This window comes from Aulostomus chinensis, chromosome 13 (genome assembly GCF_037954235.1).
Source record: "Aulostomus chinensis isolate RoL2024-O1b breed Wild chromosome 13, RoL_Achi_v1.0, whole genome shotgun sequence".
Taxonomy (NCBI): domain Eukaryota; kingdom Metazoa; phylum Chordata; class Actinopteri; order Syngnathiformes; family Aulostomidae; genus Aulostomus; species Aulostomus chinensis.
In genome coordinates, this window is record NC_141332.1 from 16,324,767 (window position 1) to 16,347,254 (window position 22,488).

The window sequence follows — 22,488 nt, forward strand, 5'->3', positions numbered from 1 at the left end:
ACTTGCTCTTGTTTCATTTAATTTTCTTTTAAATTCATTTTGATTCTGTTTGAGTACAGGGATGGAGGCTGAACCGGGGTGCTGGGTGGCTGAATTTAGGTTTTGAGTGGATCACATTGGTTGTATTGTCGATAGGTTCATATTACATGATGTATTTTAAGTTCAGCTTCTTGTTTGATAACGTGCATCGTCGCTGCCTCGGTTGCAACTGTGGGCTTCCGTTTAAACAAATAAACAAATGATTTCATCCGTTTCTTGTAAAAGGAGCGCATCAAGACAAGTGTTTGCATGTTGGCTCCTCTTCCTCCTCATTCCTCGGGTTTGGGGTTTTTATTGACAATAGGATTATGGTGATCATCCTCTCACACCTCCAGCTGTCACTCAACATACCAGGGTGCACATCTCTGCAGACCCATTTGTCCTGGATTCAACTGCAGTGAAATAGGAACTCCCTCCTGCTCTGCTGTCGTTTAACGGGGCCCCTCAGTAATCACTCAAATATCTTAAATCTGGTCGGTTTGCGCTGCCTGGTTTCAATCGCAGGATGTAGGTGGCCGGATTATGTGGACTGAGATTATCGTGAGGCTAGAGCAGGTAAGGACCCCCCCCCCCCCCCCAAAAAAAAGCACATCACTCTCAGTGCATGATTTACATTTAATTGAAAAAAATGTTGAACATTTAAGACTGTTGACATAAAATATATCCTCAAATTCTTTTCTTCAGAACAACATCCTGAAGTGGGTCACTGTTTATTTGTTATCTTTAAGGAGAAAAAAAGTTTTTATCGTCGCACGCGTTTGCCTTTCCATTTGATTTCCAAATCAAAGTAATACACAGCAAATTTAAGACCAATTAAGAAAAAAACAAGAGCATCTGCACAGGGAGTGAGAGCAGTCGGGGTTATTAGAGCTCTAGCTCACAACCCCGAGGGTTTCTTTTTCAGGTTAATCTGGTCATTAGTATGTAATGGGTTTTATTGGATCCAGCACCCTACCACAACCTGGTTAGTGCAGGCCTACACCTTGACATGGAGACTCATTATCTAATAAATATGTTTAATTTACCTCTGTGACTTCACCAGAGTTGTTATTACATAACCACTTTAAATTAACCGTTGCATGCTGTGTTTTGAAATAAAAGTTTTATAATGAAATTTAACTTTAAAATAGAAGAAAGTAGAACTCAAACAGAATTGGACCGCTATATTTCAACAGTTGTGTTGTGTGACATCTAGTGGTAATAAGTGGTAACTGCAGTCCTTTACAACGTCATTAATTTTTTAAATGAGTGTACACAATTAATGTTTTTGAGTACAAATACCCAAAAAAAGGCTATGTGTTTCACAGTTTTCACGTATTTTACAGGCGTTTTCGGGGTTAAAAAGAGAAATTTGCATTGGAATACCGGAAGTAGACTCAAGTTGTTCCTGTGACAACTCGCTAGCTCCCGATGCTACACGCGGGAAACAGACAGACCTCCTCGTCACATTGACAGTAAGACTCAAAAGTTTTCAGAATTAAGGTCACTGGTTAGTTCGGGAAACATTTGGGAAATTTGCAATTAACGAGGGAAGCGTATTCTTCATATATGTTTAATTCAGAGCGATTATTTTGCTAAATAACTAATCAAAGCATCCCTTGCTTTCTGTACTCCGGCCCAGCTCCACCGGTACGCTCGATTTGAACGAAGCTTTGTCTTGAAGGGGCGGTTTGGACTGCCAACAGTTAAATTGAGGGCTCAGACAACTGAAGTGCAACGCTGTGTACTAAAAATAGCGTATCCTACGCTAGTAAAGTTAGCTTAGCGTTTGTGTGGCGTTAGTAAGTTAAAACTGTGTTCTGAATTAGCCGAGTTAATTCGTCTAATTAATCAAACAGCTCATATCAGATTGGAGTCGGGAGTTCGTTTATTTAGCCATCGTGCTAACAGAGCCCGTCTACTTTTATCCTTGAGGCTAGCAATAAATGTTGCAAATGTTGCTAAGTAGCTGTGAGAAGTGAGAATGCAGGAGGCAGATTTGATGATGAAGATTCTGAAGATGCACACGTTAACGTTGTGGTAGAGTTAAAATTGTTGTTTCAGATTAGTGATGATATTTTCAGCAGAGTCACTGAACAGTCTCTTTCTCCTTATTTGCTGCTCGTTTAGCTGCGTTAACCGAGTCACTGACCGTGGTCATTTATAGCAACATTCAGAGTAGCATAACGACGTACATATTGGACATATGATCGGGTTTACTGTGCTGAATTTCACCCTGCAAGCTGAAAACACGTTCAAATGTCCAACATCTGAGTTTAAGGCGTTTTCTTTCGGTGTGTTGTTTGATTTAATGGTATTTGTCCCCTTCTTCTTGTCAATAGAGCACTGGTCATCGCCCGTGGCAAACATGGGAGACACACTGGAATTCAACGAGATTTACCAGGAGGTCAAAGGCTCCTGGGTCAGTATCCTCCTGAAACATCCTCTCTGAATTGACACAGATTTTGAATAACACAGGAGTCTATCAGAATAATAATACAGCCGAGCGATGACTTCATCCGATTGATACGCCATGTTGTCTGATAATACAGCCAGAAAAAAATTTCATGGTGGATGCACACAGAAATTTGGGTCACACATTGCTGGAGTTGAGTGCATTTACATCTTTTTTTCTGTTTATAAGTATTGGGTGAAATATATTATTTTGTTAGTTGAAGAGGATATCAACTGTCTATTGTCAAACATTTTATCTTGGAAAAAAATAGGATGAGTTATACTAGTAAAGCAAATAATTATGTCAATCAGTGATGAAGCACCTGATTATTTTCTGGCGTGAAATATCAGGATATGAGTCCACCATTTGGTTTAGTAATGCGCTTAAAATTACACACAGCACACCTCTCTGTCCCTTCCTGTCAGTCACTGTTGCTGTCAAAGGTATCAAATGTGTAAAAAATATTCATTAACAAATAACTTTAAAATGGTGACGAATGACTCCATCTTCTCAAAGACAAAATGGCGTGCAACATTTAATTACAGAGGACGGAAGTAGAACAAATTGTTGTTGTTGTTGATCATCTCTTGGTTTCAAGTTGACCATGAGCTCATCATTCCTTGTGGATCCAAACGAGTCTTGTGTGTATTTGCATCCTGTCTTGTTTCTCTCTGTAGAATGACGGCCGGCTGCGTTTCAGCAAGCAGAATGTGGTGTATAAAAGCAGTAAGACAGGGAAAGTGGACAGTATCCCTGCCGGTGAACTCAACCTGGCTCAGTGGAGACGAGTATGTTTAGGTCATGGTATCAAACTGGGAACCAGCACAGGACACATCTTCAAATATGATGGCTTCAGGGACACGGTGAGTTTCTGTACACACGCGCACACACACACACACACACACACACACACACACACACACACACACACACACACACAAACCATACCTACATGCGTTTGTGTATGAAATACAACAGTAGTTTCAAAGTATTTTGTTTTTGAAGGCTGATCAGGCAACATCGTGTGTGAAACGGTGTGATTTGAAGAGATCAAAGCTTTCTCTTGGGTTGTTGTTTCTGTTTCTGGGACACATTTGTTCCCAAACTCAGAACACAACAAGGCTGGCTTGCCAACTGCCTAAAAACAACTTTCCATCCAGTGATATTTCCACACAAATGTGGTGCCATTTTGCAGCGTGTGTGTGTCTGTGTGTCTGTGTGTGTCATTTAACCCCCCTCCCCCCCCAACATTCCCAAATGGGATTAATGAGGGGAACCAGTGCTTGCATGTGTGTTCTATAAACACTGTAATCATCACCTCATGTTAGTTAGTATTTCCTATAAATTCACTGGAACACCCTGGCTCAGAATACAGACAAGAAAACAAATGTTTGTTTTTCTATCTTGTGTTTTTCTTACTTTTCGTGTGTGTGTGCACGCGCGCGTGTGTGATGTCAGTACGCAAGTAAGTGATTGGTCGTAGGGGCTGGTATAACTCGGAGTCCGGCGTCTCCTGGGTTTAATCAGCCTTTTTTTTTATTTTAGATGGATCCTCTCATCCCACAGCTCAGTGTGTGATGTCATTGTTTATTATCCCAAAGCCAGTGTCAGTAATTGGTTATTGGCTGGAGGTTTACCCGCTGGCGAGCTGTCATTGCATCTGTCCTAGTGGAGTGTCTTTGAGCAAGATACTGAATCACTGCCAGGAGGACTTAGTCCACAGTTGAGTAACCGACTTGTAATTTTCTGCTGGAGGGGCAGGCAGTGCAGAGACAGTGGGGGTTTATCAGCTCTTGCAATTTAATGTTACTTTTTCCAAAGAAAATTAATTGAACCTTTTATATGCATGACCACAAACTTTATTACCTCATACTAATTGGTTTTAGCCCCTTTTCCTCTTGAAAAAAACCCTCTAATGGCCACTTAGAGCTGGGTTTTTTCTGCAGTTTATCAGCTTTCAATTGCATTCAATCCCAGTACAAAAAACCCTGCAGTAGACGCAGCATATAAAGAACACAAACCTTGGCTCAGCGTGGTAATTATTTTCCGCCATTTTCCAATGCTTAAGGTTCCGGATGCTGATACATACTCCACCCTGGTGCTTTTTTTTTTCTTTTTCTTTTTTTTTTTTTGACAACATTGAAGACGTCTTTTTAGTATAAAAAAAATGCATTTGTGAATTTGAATATGACACATCAGGGAAAATACAACCAAACGGCAAATCCTCCACTTTCACTGGAAACTGTATCAGTCACATTTTATTGGTGGGTTTACTGGGGTCCAGAAAAACCCTGCGTTCACTGTTGTGTGCAGTGGGCACAAGAGAGAAGAGTTTTAGAAACATCGGGAGACTGAAAGGTTGTTGGGTTTAAATATGCAATAATGACAGAGGTTTGGTACATTAGACATGGCTGTGTGTGTTTGTTGTGAGGAGTGTGTTTGTGTCTGTGTTTGATTTAAATCAAAGCAGCAACAACAATTCCGGTGAAGCAGTAATGAGGAGTAGAGAAACGGTCAGCTGCTGCAGGCCTGACCAGGACACATGGAACGATCATACACACATCAACAATAACACTGTTTTTTTTTTGGAAGCATTTACACATCTGCTAACAAAAGCTTTTTAAGCAAATCCTCAAACCAAGCTAATGTACAGTGTGGTGAACCTGGATGTACACACACACACACACGCACACACACACACACACACACACACACAGTGATTATCTGGGTTCTAATTTGCTGTAATAACCATGTGGACAGGCAGATATCCAGGTGCGTAAACTCTGTTTCCCACAGAGTCTTGTTCTCTTCTTCCATGCACACCACAATCGCTTCCACATGTGTGTGAATTATGAGCGCTTTGTGTGTGTGTGTGTGTGTGCGTGTGTGTGTGTGTGTGTTTGTCACTGTGCGTGCATGAGTTGTAATCTGGCCTGCAAGATAAATAAACAGGCTGATTGTCGGCAGCGGTGTGGAAAGGAGGAGGACAAAGAGGGTGGATGGATTACATTCACCTCCAGCGTTCCTGAGAGGCCCGAGCGAGCGGCGGGCGTGGTTATAATTGCTTCGTGATTAATTACCTAACCCCCCTTTTGGAGGACATTTGCCTTGCTATGTTTTTGACCAATGCAATACCAGTGTGTTGATGTCTTCTGCCTTTTTTCATCTTTCTTCTTCTAATCATATTCTCTTTTCTGTTCCTTTCATCCATCAGGATTTTGAGAAGATCTCCGAGTTTTTCAAGGCAAACTACAGCGTGGAGCTGACGGAGAAGGACATGTGTGTGAAGGGATGGAACTGGGGGACTGCCAAGTTCTCTGGTAAAAACAATCAAACAGAACTTCTAAAATGTCCTCACAGGAAGATAAGAGGGTTGAGCTGTACCAAAATTGTGCCACTGCTACACGTTCCACAACTCAGTGATACACAGTAGTAAATGATCAACACATGGAGCTTAGAGGAAGCTGCTAGTCTGCTTTTAGAACTTAATAATGTACAAAAAGTTACAACATGACTCACGAAGCATTTTGAACCGCACGGTCAGGAAACCATCTCACTGCTCAACCTTACATCTCCGTGCCTATGTACCTTTAACAATGGATTCACATATGGAAAAGAAGTTTTCTCAGGTGCTGTGAAGACTAATGGCTTTTTAATGGGAGAAGATGGAAAGTCTCAACACCTAATTTTGGCACTGAGTATCTATGGTGATTACATGATGCACCGCAGACAGTTTCCTAATTCTCTCGCGCCTCCCCGTCTTCATCCACAGGCCCTCTGTTATCGTTCGATATTAATGACAGCACGGCGTTCGAGGTCCCCCTGGCAAACGTGTCCCAGTGCGCCACAGGGAAGAATGAAGTCACTCTGGAGTTTCACCAGAATGACGACACTGAGGTCTCCCTCATGGAGGTCCGGTTTTACGTCCCACCCAGCCAGGCTGATGAAAGACAAGACCCGGTGGAGGTGGGACAAAAGCCTCCATAAAGTGGTCTGTCTTCATTTGTGAACTCAGTGGTAAAAGCTGTTGTCTGCCCTCAGGCCTTCGCCCAGAATGTGTTGTCGAAGGCTGATGTGATCCAGGCCACCGGAGATGCTGTGTGTATCTTCAAAGAGCTGCAGTGTCTTACACCCAGAGGAAGGTAGACCATCAAAACTCAGACACAAGAGCTCCTCCTTCATGTTCACTGGCTTGAGCTCTCCCGAAGAGGCTTTTATTTACCTCAAGTTGGTAACATCAAACTTCCCAGGAAGTGTTTGAGCTGAAGCTGTTCTTTCTAACGTCCTCCACCAGGTATGACATCCGTATCTACCCGACCTTCCTTCACCTCCACGGTAAGACATTTGACTACAAGATTCCGTACACTACCGTCCTCCGCCTGTTCCTGCTGCCACACAAAGACCAGAGGCAGATGTTCTTTGTGGTAAGTGGACATTGTGTCTGTTATCCAGTTTTGATTTGAATCTAAGTTTGTACTTTAAATAAATCAGCTTTTTTCTGGTTGTTCTTTGTCTTCCCTTGCCTTTTCTCACACTCAGATATTCTCACCCTCATATATTCTGCTTGTATCTTTTTGTGTGCTCTCTGTAGATCAGTCTGGATCCTCCCATCAAGCAGGGTCAGACACGTTACCACTTCCTTATTCTGCTCTTTTCCAAGGAGGAGGACATCAGTCTTACCCTCAACATGAGCGAGTGAGTTCATGGGGTGTCCATTTAACAGCAGTACAGTTTCTAAGAAGTACTACATCTTCTGTGCTCAGCTGTAACCAACAGTACACACACATTCTCCAGTTCTGATTTTGTTTGTTGTTCCATGCGTTATTCCACCAGGGGGAAGCAAAGAGCTGTGCGTGCGTGCGTGTGTTTGTCTGTTGCATCTGCATAAAGTGTCCTGCAATCATAGTTCCACGTTTTTGTCTTCTGTATCGAACAGGGATGATGTTGAGCGCCGTTTTGAAGGCAAACTCAGTAAGAACATGTCAGGGTCTCTCTATGAGATGGTCAGTCGTGTGATGAAGGCCCTGGTCAACAGAAAGATCACTGTGCCCGGAAACTTCCAGGGGTATGAACCTCATGCACTTACTCATGACACTTTTTTACACCAAGTACATGCAGTAGAACCCTAAACCTTCCATCTCCTCGTCCTCAGCCACTCGGGAGCTCAGTGCATCACTTGCTCCTACAAGGCATCCTCAGGTCTCCTCTACCCCCTGGAGAGGGGCTTCATCTACGTTCACAAGCCCCCTGTGCACCTGCGCTTCGAGGAGATCTCCTGTGTCAACTTTGCCCGAGGAACCACCACAACACGCTCCTTCGACTTTGAGATCGAGACCAAGCAGGGAAACCAGTACACCTTCAGCAGCATCGAGAGGTTAGAACAAATCATGAGCCACAGTGAGCGATGAAAAGTTCGATTGCGTTTTTTTACACTGCAGGAGTCTTGGAAAAACCAGATTACGTTACATGGGATTTCTCTGATCTGGTTTCAGGTTTTTCTGTGACCTCCAGTCACTTTGTGCAATTTCTGCACCAGCTGAGTTAATACAATAAATGAGCATGACGGCAGTTTGGGTTTTGGCTGCCTGAACATCTTATTAATAATGAATGAAGGAAATAATCTAATGATTCGCCCACATTCGTCTAAAACTTTCACTCTCGTGTGAAGGCTTTTTTTGTACTCATGGGGTTGAGTCCACGTTGTATTTAAATTTTATAAGTAAAAGTTAGGTTTTAATTCTTCGGCATGTTTTTACGACAATGTCTTTTTGGAATTGTGCAGGTGTATCACATTTTGAGCCTAACAAAGCAAAAATGCCACAACCTCACAAAACGTGTCTTAGGAATAATAATGCCTCGCTGACTGGAATCTGTAATGTGTTTTTATTTACTAGTAATTCTCAGTGGTTGTGCATATAAAAAAATAAAATTGAATATAAAATCAACATACATCATGAACAAATGTAAAACTATTCATGGTTTCTGGTAGATTATGATTCATGGAGTTTCCACACTGACATTCAAAACCCTTTACATTACTCTCATCTGTCCTGAAGTCGTATCATCGTCGAGACCCATTTTCTCCCTGAAAGTATCAAGTGAAATTCAGCCAAGCTAACTGCCGCGTTTCCTCTTTGTCTTTAGAGAGGAGTACGGCAAACTGTTTGACTTTGTTAACGCCAAGAAACTCAACATCAAGAACAGAGGATTCAAAGAGGTCAGTAACATCTGTGTGGTGTAACATCTTCCACCATGACAGTAGCAGTTGATCACATGTGTTCCATCCCAGATATTCATGCTTGTTGCCCTTCTCCTGTGTGTGTGTGTCCTTGTACCCCTGTAGAAGAAGGTGGGTATGGTCACGGGCGCCACATGTGGACTAAGCACTTGATTTTATTGGTGTGGAGTGACTTCTGCTTGCATGGCGTGCTGCTGTGTGTTTGTGTTGCCAAGAATCAAATCCGAAATGTTGGTTTTGGTTGGAGTTTGGAAATAAGAATCGTGTCGGGTGTGAAAAATCCTGATCTGTGACTAATTGTGGTACGTGCGGGTGGAGAAGTGTGTGACCAATAACTCTGTGTGGGCGTGTGTTTATTTGCATCGTGCTGACTGTGTTGCCCAGGGGGCTTTTGGTGTGCATTAACACTCAGCACAGCAGTCACTGTGACCACTGCCCAGTATAGGCATCTCTGATCACATTACCCATAATACTATCTGTTTACAAGTTTCTGGCCTGTCTGACTGCGCAACCAAAGCACTGCCTTGATTGCAATGCTAATGAGACAATGTTGCCATGACAACAGGGTCAGCAGAGCAGGTCAATGACAATGAACAGGCCTTCTCTCTGTTTCCTGTCCACGTTAATGGGAACCTTAGCTTGTCCCCTCTGTCCATTCGCAGGCACACGGGAAATTATTTTGGTTTTGGTCTCCAACATGATATCTGCGTCCCAAAAGAGGGATGTTACAGTAATGCCTAATTTAATCAACGTATTTACCCGACCGGCCAGATGTTTTTATTTATTTCAGGCAGCACACACAAGTGTGTCCCTCAGCATCAGCAGAGAAGAACCAGGTTTATGTGTTGCTGATCGTGTTGGCCGACACATCAGTTGAGTCAGTGACCTATTGAGCACTGAAGGAAAGACAAGCAAAGAGAGATGGAGATCAGCTGGTGGGCGAGGAACGTGCGCACTTTCATAAGCGAGGGAGCGGGACAGTCGGCGATACCTTGGTGCGTTTGTTCGTCGGAGATTAAAAGAGCGAGCCATAACCACCAAAGATGTTTGATGCAGAAGTAATCTGCTCTCTCCGTGAGCTTTTCACGTGATCAGAGGTTGTAATAATTACGCTACCTCTCACACGCTTAAACAGAGGAATCCCGATTTCACATGAGTTTATGTGTTAAAGAGAGTGTGAGAGAGTGCAGTCGTGCTTCCCAAATGTCATCCCTTGACGCTGTCATCTCAGTTCCAATTCTCAATGAGCCTATTAGAAGCCAGAGCGTTATTTAGATTAAAAATTGACTGAAATGTAATGAATTTTGGACGACAAAAACTGATCTAAAAGTCATATTCAGCTTTTTATTCATTCATTAAATTCAGAATGAATTAAAAAAAAAAAAAAAACCTGCTTAAACAAACAGATTCAGTTTTGAGCTAAAAGCAATCGTTAACACTATCGTTTTTTTCCAAGTAGTGCCTAACGGACGAAGGTTGATAGCTGTCATTAGCTGTCAGACGCCATTAGCTTGATGCTAAATATGTGTGGCTGGCTCTTCCTGCATTCTGAAGTCACCCGAGTTAGGAATCAAAGCATTTTCATGAGCTTAAGACACCTATAAGGTACAATACATTTCTGGGTGAAGTATGGCTTTAACTGAATGGGACAAATTTTAAGACCAAGAGCTTTGAGTCTCATGCAAGAGCTCCTGTACCAGCATATGAAGGACAACACCAAGGTGCAAAATTCTTGTCTGGTGGCAGGTTTATGGAGTTAATCGATTTTACATTTTGGAACGACCAAACTTCACAGGGAAAAAAAAAAAATGTTGATACATGAAAATGTTCTTGCATGAGGCCTGTTGCTTGCAGAAGTCTCGACATTAAATCAAGACTGATACAAACCTACTTGACCAGCTAACTTGGTGTGTTTGAATCGGTGTTGAATCTTTATTGTACAACTGTTTGAAATGATTAATAACTGTCTTTTTGTTGAGCAGAGAATCTGAAACGCTGCTGCTTCAGCTTTACAAATTTGGGAATAGGAGGATCCCCTTTGTTTTATTTGGGGGGGGGGGGTGGCTTCGGGTTTCTTTTGGACGGAGAAAACACTGGATTGTGTTGCTGACAGTGCGGTGTGCTTCCAGGGCATGAAGGGTAAAATTGACGAGTATAGTGACTCAGACGAGGACCAGCACGATGCCTACCTGGAGAGGATGAAGGCTGAAGGCAAGATCAGAGAGGAAGGCAATGACAGCGATGAGTCAGACGGCGGCAGTGGTGAGGGATTGTTTCTTTATGACTGAGACGAGCGTAAACATGTCAATAACATTGACTTAACTGAGGCCTTTCTTTCCTGTTCAATTTTTTTAGATGAGTCTTTCAACCCTGGAGAGGAGGATGATGACATTGCAGAAGAGTAAGTGCCTTTCTCTTTGCGTTGCTGCTTGTTTGGAGTTGGTCTGTCTTTCCGCCACATTTTTCCTCCGGATATCTCAAGACAAACCTCATTTCCTTCACTACGTGTTCTGCTGCTGTGCTTTCACCCTTCAGGTACGACAGCAATGCCTCAGCAAGTGACAGCAGCGAAGAAGGAGACATCAGTGAGGACGAGAGCGCCAAGAAGAAGAAAGTGAAAAAAGCCAAAGTGGTGAAGGAGAAAAAAGAAAAGAAACCACGCAAAGAGGTGCGAGTGGTTAGAACAGGAATCCAAAGAGTGCGGGCGACGAGATTTCACCGGCAAAACCAACTTCATGCTTGTTTCCAGTGTGATGTTTGAATTTGATTAGCTTATATTTCTTACTTTAATTCTTCTTATCAATCACTGCAGAAAAAGCAGAAAGATACTGGCGGCCCCAAGAGGCCAATGAGTGCCTACATGCTGTGGCTCAACTCCAGCCGTGAACGGATCAAGTCAGAGAACCCCGGGATCTCCATCACAGAGATCTCCAAGAAGGCAGGGGAGATGTGGAGGCAGCTGGGCAAAGACGAGAAGGAGGTGAGGGAACAGAACACTCCGGGGATTTTTTTTCTTTTTCAAATTTTTACAAGTTCTATTAACTCATTCAGGCCGTAACCTGGACGGCATTTCTGTGATCAAAGAAAATCTCTCTTCTGTTTCCATCAGGAGTGGGAGACAAAAGCCGGAGAGGCCAAGAGGCAGTACGATCTAGCAAAGAAAGAATACAAAGAAAGCGGCGGCGGAGAATCGTCCTCGGTCTCTAAGAAGTAAGACGTTGAAGTGTTTCCGTTTCTCTCACCAAATCCAGTCTTCTGTGTATCATCTCATATTCAATCTTAATGGCATCAGGGAGAGCAAGAAGTCAGGAGGCAAGAAGGAGGAGAAGAAGAGGAAGTCTGCGGGTGCAGACAAGGACAGGGAGCGGGGAGGAGGCAATGAGAGCTTCAAGAGCAAAGAATTCATCGAGACCAGTGAGGAGAGTTCATCAGACTCCGACCACAAGAGCAAGTCCAAGAAGAAGAAGAAGAAGAAGAAGGTAATGGTGGACGGCGGGAATACTCACTTTTCTGGGGGAGTTTCCTGAATAATGTACATCAACTTTGTTCATGCACGCTGCTCAACACTTGAGGCGTTTCAAGTTCATGATCGACAGCTACGAGTCATTAAAAACCTCATAACGAAGCTGTATTTTATTAAATAGCTGCCTTAACGTGATTTTAAAAGCAAGTCTTTGCAGCTAAATTCTCATGAGGAATTTTTGGGTGTAGAGGGTTTGACTCCCCAACTCTGGACCCCTGTCCCTCCAAACACCAAATCTGTGGACAAGCAGGTCGAACAGAACAGGGACAACTGCAGCGGTGTTGCAAGTTTCAGCCAGTGTGTCACGTTAGAATATTCATAGATGCAACAACACGTGTCATTTCTGTGTCACACTTTATATCTTATCTCACCTCGTATCACCATGTTGATATGAAAACTCACTGGTTCTTTTTTTTTTTTTTTTTTTTTTCCCTCCAGGAATCAGATGAAGAGGTGGTGTCCACACCTCCCAGCTCAGAGCAAGACTCTGACTGAACACACACTCGTCAAGTACACAAATCAAGGACCAACGTTCATTCTCTCCATGAGGACGTCACACAGACAGACTGACAAACAGCAGAGTTGTATTTTTTGATTCATTTTCTTTTTTCTTTTTTCTTTTTTTTGCTTTAAGAGAACAGTTTTTCATCTGGTGTGTGACTCCGTCGGGTTCTTTTTTTTTTTTTTTTTTTTTTTTTTCTGACTGCACAGAGAAGTGCGGGTACTTTGGTGTACTACATTTCTCAGCAGCTTTTGTTTTTCATCTCCATGTGAATCGCTGTAGATGACTTAATTAGTTGAGGAATGTGGATTTACCAGAGGAGCTGATGGGAAGCTTTTTTTTTTAATTCTTCCTGCGTAGAGCATCCAAAAAAATTGTCATGAAATGTTGTTTTTCATGTTGTGTTTTCAGGCTTGATAAATAAATAATTTTTAATAAAACCCTTGTTCGGTTTATTTTACAGAATCAGGGTTTAGGAAGCTTTAAATCAATCAAGTTTCTGAATGAGTCGTTTTGTTTTTGCTACTGATGAACTTAGTGAGTTACTTCTAGATCTTTCTAAATACGTGACGCCTTCACTTTCTTGCACCGGTTAGAAGCTTCTGATGTCACCCAGAGTAGAAATTTAATAATCCCACAATAAATCCAGGTGATCTGTGTGCGATACTTTTAGAACTGACGCCAGGAGGTGCATCAGACGCGCTAGACACCAATAGGATGCAAATATGGAGACCGTTGGTGTGGTAATCCTTCATCCTCAGTTGGTAAAGAGTTCTGAACAACGGCCCTCAGTCACTATCCTTTTTCTCTCCCTGTAGCTCTCAGCTACAGGCCTAAAGACTTAGAACATTACAAATTCTTATTTCCGACATTTCTATGACAACTGTAAGTCTTCATCTTCTGAGGAAGATTAAATGATAGAACTCTTTCAAGCTGCTTCTGAATGTACTTATTTTCTTTGTTGTCTTTCCCACAGTCCAAAAAAAAAAAAAACGTTAACCATTAACTAACCTGTTTTCCACCCATACCAAGTAAAAACAAACCACCTAAATATACCCTGTAAAACTTAGCCACAAGGCTTTGTACATACTGGGACCTTTCACCCACTTTACACTGATCCCCAATGAAGGAGTCGCGGCTTCCTACATTACCAAAAGCTCTTAATGTTGTTCTTTCTTTCTCAGAAAAATCCCCGCAGGATAATCTTTGTACTGTGGTGTTGTGCATCAGGCCCATTTAACCAGGCAAGGTGGTTTGGGAGTGTGTGTTATCAGAGGAAGTTTGATGGCGGCGCTGGTGCAGGTCGGCGTGGCGGGTTTCAAACAGGAGGCTGAAGCTAAAGTACACGGTGGTTAGTAAAAGGGCTGAAGGGTGGTTTTTAAGAGCCAAACACCCCCACACGTGCGGTCGACTAACACTCGGACTCTGTTGGTTTGGACGTTAAGGTCCTCCTCCTTCCTGCTGCAGAATCGTACTGTGTGTTGCATTTCATTTTTCACTGGAGTCACATGACCATATCAATTCAAGTCACTGCACTTCCTCTTCAAAATTTAATTTAATCCAAAAAAAGAAGGGGAAAAAGTCCGATTTTGTCGCATAAAAGCAGGAGGCTCCATGGTGTAAATTCATGTGCATGTGGTGTGTTGGGATATCCTGAACTTAGTGGACAAAGAAGAGAGTGAATGTGTCTACTCGGATGACTTCCTTTGGCGAGAAGACCTGTGGTTTCCTCTTTCACAAGAATCAGATCAAAGAAATCCATCCGACACCTTTGTTTGCATCCAGGATTGGACAAATAACATGGCCTGATTACATCTGTGATGGTTTTACCGTGGCACGAGGCTACAGCAGGAACCACTGTGCAGCATGAAGCTCCCATGTTCAAAGCATATGTGTGAGTGTGTGTGTGGTCTTGTATCAGGTTACCATTAACTGACCACAAACATAATGGACCCACTTAAGAAATGACAGTCCTGTGGAACATACATTTACGCACACGCATACACACACAGACTGTCATTGCGCCATTACATTATCTCACTGATACAAGAGGCAATAAAGCTGCTGGTGCTCACTATTGTCTTGAGGAGTGGTTGTATCATATGTTGGGGCTGTCAATTACGCTGCAGTTTGTCATTTATTAGGATGCATTTAGGCCGAGGCTCCTTATAGTGGCCTGTAAAGTTAAGAATCCGATTTCTCTCTCCTATCTTGAGGCATTTCTTTTCCGCACATCAGAATAAATAATACATATTGTTCCATTAAAAGCTTTAAGATCTCCTCATGGTTCTTTAGAGGGAACTAAAAGCATCACACATGAGCATTCAAGGATAACCGAAATCCATACTGGCGTCAAACTGGTAAACCTCGTGCTTATTTTTTTCATAAAGCAATATTAGTCTTTTGCAATCAAACTAAATATCATTTTGCTATATAGTTTTCCACTTTTCACACTGAATATTTTTAAAATCACCACCATCTTAGATGAAGCATCTTTTGGCCTCAGGGCCGAAAGATGAGGTATTTCCTTATTTGTGAAACCAAGACTGAAGCACAACCTCACAAATTCTAATATCTCTCTTCAAAATATCAAATTGTGACTTCATTCTCATAAAATTATCACTTTATTATCGTAATTTGACATTATTTTTTTGTAAATTTAGGATTTCAGTCATGAAATCTCAATTTTTTTTCTTTTCTTTTTTTTCTCAGTGTGGAACTAATACTCCACCGTAATTATCTAGTACTATATAACTTGTACACTTTGATTCTAAATTTCTTTATCATTCTTATATATATCTTCTTTTTTTTTCCCAGCTGCACGGTGGTGCAGTGGTCAGCACTGTTGTCTCACAGCAAGAAGGTTCTGGGTTTGAGTCCCGGCTCCAGCACGGGATCTTTCTGTGTGAGTCTCCATGTTCTCCCTGTACCTGTGTGGGTTCTCTCTGGTACTCCAGCTTCCTCCCACAGTCCAAAGACATCAAGAGGGGACCAGGCTGATTGATACTCTAAATTGACCGTAGGTGTGGCTGTGAGTGTGAATGGTTGTCTGTCTCTATGTGTTGGTCCTGTGATGGACTGGTGACCTGTGCAGGGTGAACCTGCCTCTCACCTGAAGGCTGCTGGGATAGACTCCAGCCCCCCCATGACACTTAATTGGAATAAGTGGAAGAAAATGGATGGATATATTCTTTATTTCTTTTATCATAACTTAACTTATCTTATCTTTTCTTATCTTATATTGTGCGTATTTCATGCATAGACTCAGATCAGTTTTGTCATTCGAGGGTACTAAAACTGCATATGTAACACTAACCCAGTCAGATCTGTTTATGTAAAACCATGTTTTATCCCAAATTTCTCTCTTCACCTCACAAAGATGTCCAACCCACCCAGACACCCACCCCGCATGACCCCTGGGTGACTCTTCAAGCTCCATCGCATGTACATAGCCGAGCTGGAATAAGCCAGAGACAGTGAGAACAAATAGGACTGGGAGATAGGGATTTGTGGTGTAAAGTGATTGAGAAGCTGTGAGGGAGGGACTCAAGGGGCACTTTCACAATTTCCTCTGGCTCATTTGAGTGAAGAAGGGGGAGGTCCCACAGATGAGATCCACAGATGAGCCCAGGCCACACCAGAGAGGATCTGTGTGAAGATCACAACCAGGACAGAGCTTCCCCATCAAAAAAAACCCTTCAGATCGTCTAGTTCCACCTGAGACCTGGGACCTGGGACCCCCCCTTTCGCCTGCTTTTGCTCTGTGACCTGCACTGTCAAGTAGCCATGACCTCCATGGTGTGGGGCTGTGTCACTGACTTCTTCACCTACGAGACCACCAAGTCTGTGGTGGTCAAGAGCTGGTCGGTGGGCATCATCAACAGGATCGTACAAGTCCTCATCATTGCATATTTTGTTGGGTCAGTGGTGTGCGTTGTTTTTGCATGTTTATGCTGACATGCTTGTCATGCATGAATCGGTCAGGTTGGATCAGGCGGTTAACAATAGAATTTGGTTTGTTGCACTAAAGTGTTCAAAATTTCATTAAAAAAAAACTTAAAAAGCAGAAAACATTTTCCTCCACATTGTCTTCCAGGACTGTTTTTTTTTTTTTAATCTTTTTAAATTTCCAGTTTCTTGTGTGAGGAAACAACCCTGATGGAAACTGTTCTCTGTTTTACATGTTTATATATTCAGCTCAGCTTAAATTCTGTAATTTGGTTGAACCGACCTTTCAATGATAGTTGTAAAAAGTAGAAAATTCAGAGATGGGGAATAAAACAGGCAAAGCGTGCATATAACATGTAAAAAAAAAAACTTTCTCCATGAAGGGATCTTAACTGACTTTATCTAAGATGAAGATTATTTGTTTCACAGCGCAGTGATCCTTTTTTTGTGTGGGTCTTCAATTTTTACAAGAATCTTTGAAATTCTCTTTAAACGAGGGTCAACACCTTTGTAAGTTAATCAAAGATTCATGTTGTTTTTAGTTTGGTTCGATAGGAAAAATTACAGTAACTTCTGAAATTTTCGGACAAACTGAGGCTGTATTACTTTAAGATATTGTCATTTGCATCAAGTTCTAAAAAGAAAAATGTGCTTTAACACTTTTTTAACAAGAGAAAACGTCCACTTCAAGCACACCAGCTCTCACCATTCATTAAAAGTATTTTTTTAAGTAATAAAAAAACAGATTTAGAGGAAATGTGAGCAGTGAGTACGGATCTATGACACATTGACCCTGTTGTGATGTCTGTCCTTCAGCTGGGTCTTCATTCACGAGAAAGCCTACCAGGTGACGGACACAGGCATCGAGTCCTCCGTTATGACCAAAGTGAAGGGCTTCGGTTACCATCACAACCGTGTGATGGACGTAGCCGACTACGTCTACCCCCAGCAGGTCTGTGTGTGTCTGAGTGTGTATGATTGTGATAAAACCCAATCGGCGCACATGCACAAGCTTTGACCTTTAACACAACCACTACGTTCAGTTGAGCCTAGTATCGATGTTGTGCCGTGCTTCAGGGTGAAGGTGTGTTCTGCATCATGACCAAACTCATCATCACTGAGAATCAATACCAAGGAAAATGTGTAGAGGTGAGTAACACACTTGCACTTGACAGTTTCACTCTCCACCCTGTCGTCCAATCACAGCTGAGGAGGTGATGGACAAAGAACTCGCCATCAAATCCTCCACCTACAACAGTGGAGGAGTTAGCTTAGAAGCCCCTCAACCTCCAACTCATCCATCTACACACTCCTCTGCTTCTGAACCACACAGTCATGCGCTCCTTGCACACACGCTTCACTAGTTTGTTTTTACACAACTCTTTTTCACTGATCATAGTTTGACTTCTTTAGAGTTTCCATCTATTTAGCTACTGCGTAGTGTGTGTTTCTTGTTGTTGATGTCGTGTTGTATCGGCCCCTTGGATGGAGAGCAATGACATTTCGTTCAGCCATTTGTTTGTATGGGAATGAATGAGAGATTGCCTAACAAAGATGCTTCCTCCCCTGCAAAATCTAATGAATTCCATCTTCTCTCCCTGTTTCTCTTCCAGTAACAATTTTATCCAAAGGAAATACAATTTTTAGTTCTGCAAATATTTCATGTCATCGCAACTGAAACATCTCTGATGTGGCGCACTTTCAAACACTCCATTTATTGTCAGTTTGATTCTGTTTTTTATGTGATGTTGTGGGGACTCTAGGAAAGTTCTTGTTACTCAAAAATGTAAAAAAAATATAGAGCATCAAGGGGGATTTTAGTGTTCCAGAAATGCCGCTGCAAATTTATGTAAGTCAAAGTAATATCTAACACAATGCCTTGTGTGTGTGTGTGTGTGTGTGTGTGTGCGCGCGCGCGTGTGTGCGCCTTTAAGACCATGAGTGTGTATAAATGCAAATCAGATGAAGACTGTAAAAAAGAAATTGGTGCCATCCTGTCAAATGGTAAGACTTCCTCTCCTTATTATATAATTTACTGTACAAAATGATTGCTGTGTGTTTCCCAAACGCACACCACTGCAAAACTTCAATGAGTTCAGAAAGAAATGCAAGAAAGCCGAAAGGTGGAGACATCATTGGCCTCATGAGGGAAAGTTTCCGTTATACCTGGTTGAAGTTGGACGTTGACATCTGTTGACTGCAGGTGTGCTGGCAGCAGTGTCCCCCTGAATATTTCATGGTCTTTATTATATTATTTATATTAGTCGTATTATTATTCATCTAGTCTGGAAATCAGATTCAAAGGCCAATTAATTTTTTTGTTGTTGAAAGAATTAGAAAAAAAAAATATTAAAAGCAACAAAAATGTGGTCAACGTTCCTGGACAATGCACATTTTTAAACAGACTCATTAAAATCAACAGAGTATCTGTGAGCTCCCGTGATATCGATGGTGAAATCAGACAAATCCTACTTCAAAGTTTCAATTCAAAGTCAGTGATTTTGGTCTCACAGTGAGGGATGGGGCTGGTGCAGGTTTGCAGCAGCCATTATTAATTGTACCACCAGATGGCTCTCAGGCCAGGAAGCCTGCTGACTTCACTTTAGGAAACTCAATTTCATGGAACCTTCTGCAGTTAATTGTCTTAGAACACTAAGAACGCACCATTGTTTGGTGAGTCTTCACCTCCTTCAATCTTAAATTCTTCACCTCTAATCTCTTGTCTGTTTCTCTCATTCATCAGGGGTGATAACAGGCGTTTGTCTTCACTCCAAGGGCAAGTGTGAGATTCAAGGATGGTGTCCCGCCGAGGACGACTCTGTCGCAATGTGAGAATATCCACACACGTTCACACATACGCGCGGATACACTGGTGCTACAGACACCACGGTAAACTTTCTCCTCCTCACCCTTTCCCCCTTTTCATCCACCTCAGTAAACCTATGCTGGACGTGAAGAACTTCACCATCTTCATCAAAAACAGCATTCGCTTCCCTCTCTTCAACATCACCAGGTGGGTCACACGCGTAGCAACAAGTGTGTGGAAAACACACAGGAATGTTATGAAATTCATCGATTCACAAAAAATGTTTCTCCCCCAGAGGAAACTTCCCATCCACGATGTCATCATCGGAGATTAAGAATTGTACCTACCATCCGGAGACCAACCCCTTCTGCCCCATCTTTCTCGTGGGTGATGTGCTGAAATTCACTGGACAGGATGTGGCTGGCCTGGCAGACAAGGTCTTATCCGTCCTAAACACCCTTCTCAGCATTTCCTGAACTTTCTACCCTTTAAAAGTGCAACTGCAGACTTTACACTACCTTCTTTTTTCACACCATCTTTCCCTACTTCTTCTCTTTCAGGGTGGAGAAATAGGGATAAATATAGAGTGGAAGTGTAATCTTGACCTGAATATTGAAAAATGTGTACCCAGATACTCATTCACACGACTGGATGCACCTTTTAAGAAAAATGCCATCTCAAAGGGCTACAATTTCAGGTAGGGGATTCATTCTTTGTACCAATTTATCACATTTTCTTTGTTCCTTTGCTTCTTTTTCTTTGCCACATTCATCTCATCTCCGCTGTCTCCAGGTTTGCCAAGTATTTCAAGGACATGAACGGGACGGAATTTCGGACGCTTCATAAAGCATATGCGATTCGCTTCGATGTCATGGTTACTGGTCATGTGAGTTGTGTGTGAATGCTGAGACAAACTAAAAAACATTCAAAAGAAACTTGTCTTGAAAATATCCCCTTGAAAGTTATGAAGTAAGAGAACTATCTCCACCTCTTACTGAAATATTTCAGTCTTCAAAATGCAGTGATGCTTCACCCAAAAGGAGTTTTTACATGTGAAACAGATGTGTTGGGCTCACAAAGATGTTTCACATCACTTCTTTATAATTCTGAAGGGTAGAAAGAGCCAGCCATGTATTTTTAGCCTGAAGCTAATGACAGCTGACAATCAGCAACAGTAAAACGCCCCCCCCCCCCCCCCAAAAAAAAGCCTCAAGCTGTATTTGAGCTAAAAACAAAGCAACTGTAATTCTTCCGGTTCGGCACTTCCCTGAACCAACACTGAACAGCCAGCTGCTTCAACTGAATGCGCTCACTGCTCACTCAGCATTATCATACGCAACTGCCAAACCAGAAGTGCTATAGTTTGCTCTTTTTTTTAGCTCAAATAACAGTGTTTGTGGATCACTGGTGCTTAACGGCTGGAGAAAGATGCAGATCCTACCGGATGATGCACTTGAGAGTTATATTTTTGGACAGTTTTGCTGTCAGTTGCTATCAACCCCAAGCTGAATATAATGGCTAGCTCCGGGTAAAAATGTCTCCATGAGCTCATGACCTTTGTGTAAAAAGCGAAATATGCTATTTAGCATCTCTTTCAATTGCGTTGAATGCTCCGTGTGATTGACATAAATGGCGGCTAAGCATCTTAATTCTCCTCTCAGGCGGGAAAGTTTGACATGGTCCCGACACTCATCAACCTAGTAGCTGCCTTCACCTCCATCGGACTGGTGAGGATTTTCGAATGAGGCAGAGAATAACAGCTGATTCTTGTCTGGGTGCTGTTTATCTTCATCGCTTCTGTGTCTGCAGGGTACGGTTCTTTGTGACGTTATTCTGCTGAACTTCCTGAGAGGAGCAGAGCAATACAAAGCCAAGAAATTTGAAGAGGTAGTGCTTTTATTTTTCCATATATTTTGACTGGACAAAGAATTTAACCACAGTTGATTTTCATCAAACCATTTTTCAGGTATCAGAGGCTCAGATAGAAGCGTACCTCGCTCGGAGCCCGGAAAGTCAGCTGTCACTCAAACAAGGTATCAAGAGCTCCTGTGACTCTGGAGCCGTCTCCCTCGCCGCGTCTGACCAACAACTTTGACATACGCAATGACAGCAGACGTGATGAAATGGACAGTCCTCTCTCCCCCTTACTGCCTAGCTAGTGATTCATTATGCACTTTTCTTAATGACAGTCAGTTTAAGTTTGGCAAGTTTAAGGAAGTGGGTCAAGATGGACTGGGTTGCTACCACCTTCAGATTCTCGCAACCTGAAGTCAGAAAAAAGCGGCTACGGCCTCCTGGAGTAAGCAGGCGTTACATAGGGACATTTAAGCAGTTTAATTTTAGAGGATTACCACCAATATAAACTGCAGAACCCGTATAACCTCCACAATATTACAGCTGAATCCCTCTGCTTCTCATGTCCAGCTAGCGCTGCTCAAATAACCTGGAATTAATAAAAAAAACAAATAGGATAAATGCTTAAAAAACTGACGTGAAAATAAGCTACCTGCAATTTGAAGTAGACCTCTAGACATCCCTCCCCTTCTTGCATAAATAAAAGCACCAAAGAGTCTCTTAATGATGTGTGTGTCTGTTTGTTATGGACATGGCGTCAGTGTGATACGAACATGTGTGGCTTGAGGTTTTCAAGTGAGTCATTATTAGCTCATTTGATGCATGTTACCATACACGCTAATGGACTAATATATTTTTGTTCAGATGGTTCTATTTGTCTTACTTTGGGTCTCACACACACACACACACACACACACACACACACACACACACACACACACACACACACACTCATTTTCAAGCCATATATATTAATGTGATTCTCTCTGTCTCTCTCTGTCGCAAATACACAGTTTATTGGAACACACACACACACACACACACACACACACACGGTCAGGGCACTAATAGAACAAATAAAGGGCCTGATTGTGGCTCAGATAGAGATTCATGAGAGTTGGTAGCTGTGAAGGGATGCCCAAGA

The 22,488-nt window shown here is 42.3% G+C and overlaps 2 protein-coding genes across 3 annotated transcripts; both read left to right on the top strand.

Moving 5' to 3' along the window:
* Positions 1-1,402: 1,402 nt before the first annotated feature.
* On the top strand, positions 1,403-13,169 carry ssrp1a (structure specific recognition protein 1a). 2 transcript variants are annotated; one of them, XM_086221653.1, is made up of 18 exons: positions 1,403-1,493; positions 2,361-2,440; positions 3,151-3,336; positions 5,688-5,793; positions 6,246-6,439; positions 6,515-6,615; positions 6,768-6,897; positions 7,065-7,168; positions 7,410-7,538; positions 7,626-7,847; positions 8,618-8,690; positions 10,841-10,973; positions 11,067-11,112; positions 11,247-11,379; positions 11,524-11,691; positions 11,821-11,921; positions 12,004-12,190; positions 12,673-13,169. In XM_086221653.1, exons 2-18 carry the CDS (start codon positions 2,387-2,389, stop codon positions 12,727-12,729), a joined length of 2,124 nt encoding a protein of 707 aa, XP_086077779.1. In that variant the 5' UTR covers positions 1,403-1,493; positions 2,361-2,386; the 3' UTR covers positions 12,730-13,169. The 2 variants fall into 2 exon arrangements, with proteins under 2 accessions (XP_086077779.1, XP_086077780.1); XM_086221654.1 differs by lacking the exon at positions 1,403-1,493 and adding an exon at positions 1,802-1,820.
* A 3,353-nt stretch (positions 13,170-16,522) lies between these two features.
* Positions 16,523-22,048, top strand: p2rx3a (purinergic receptor P2X, ligand-gated ion channel, 3a). Its single transcript, XM_086222667.1, has 12 exons — positions 16,523-16,656; positions 17,501-17,636; positions 17,762-17,833; positions 18,619-18,688; positions 19,428-19,512; positions 19,620-19,697; positions 19,786-19,927; positions 20,051-20,187; positions 20,283-20,376; positions 21,152-21,217; positions 21,300-21,377; positions 21,457-22,048. The coding sequence occupies exons 1-12, from the start codon at positions 16,523-16,525 to the stop codon at positions 21,583-21,585; spliced, it is 1,221 nt and encodes a 406-aa protein (XP_086078793.1). The 3' UTR covers positions 21,586-22,048.
* The last annotated feature ends 440 nt before the right edge of the window (positions 22,049-22,488 follow it).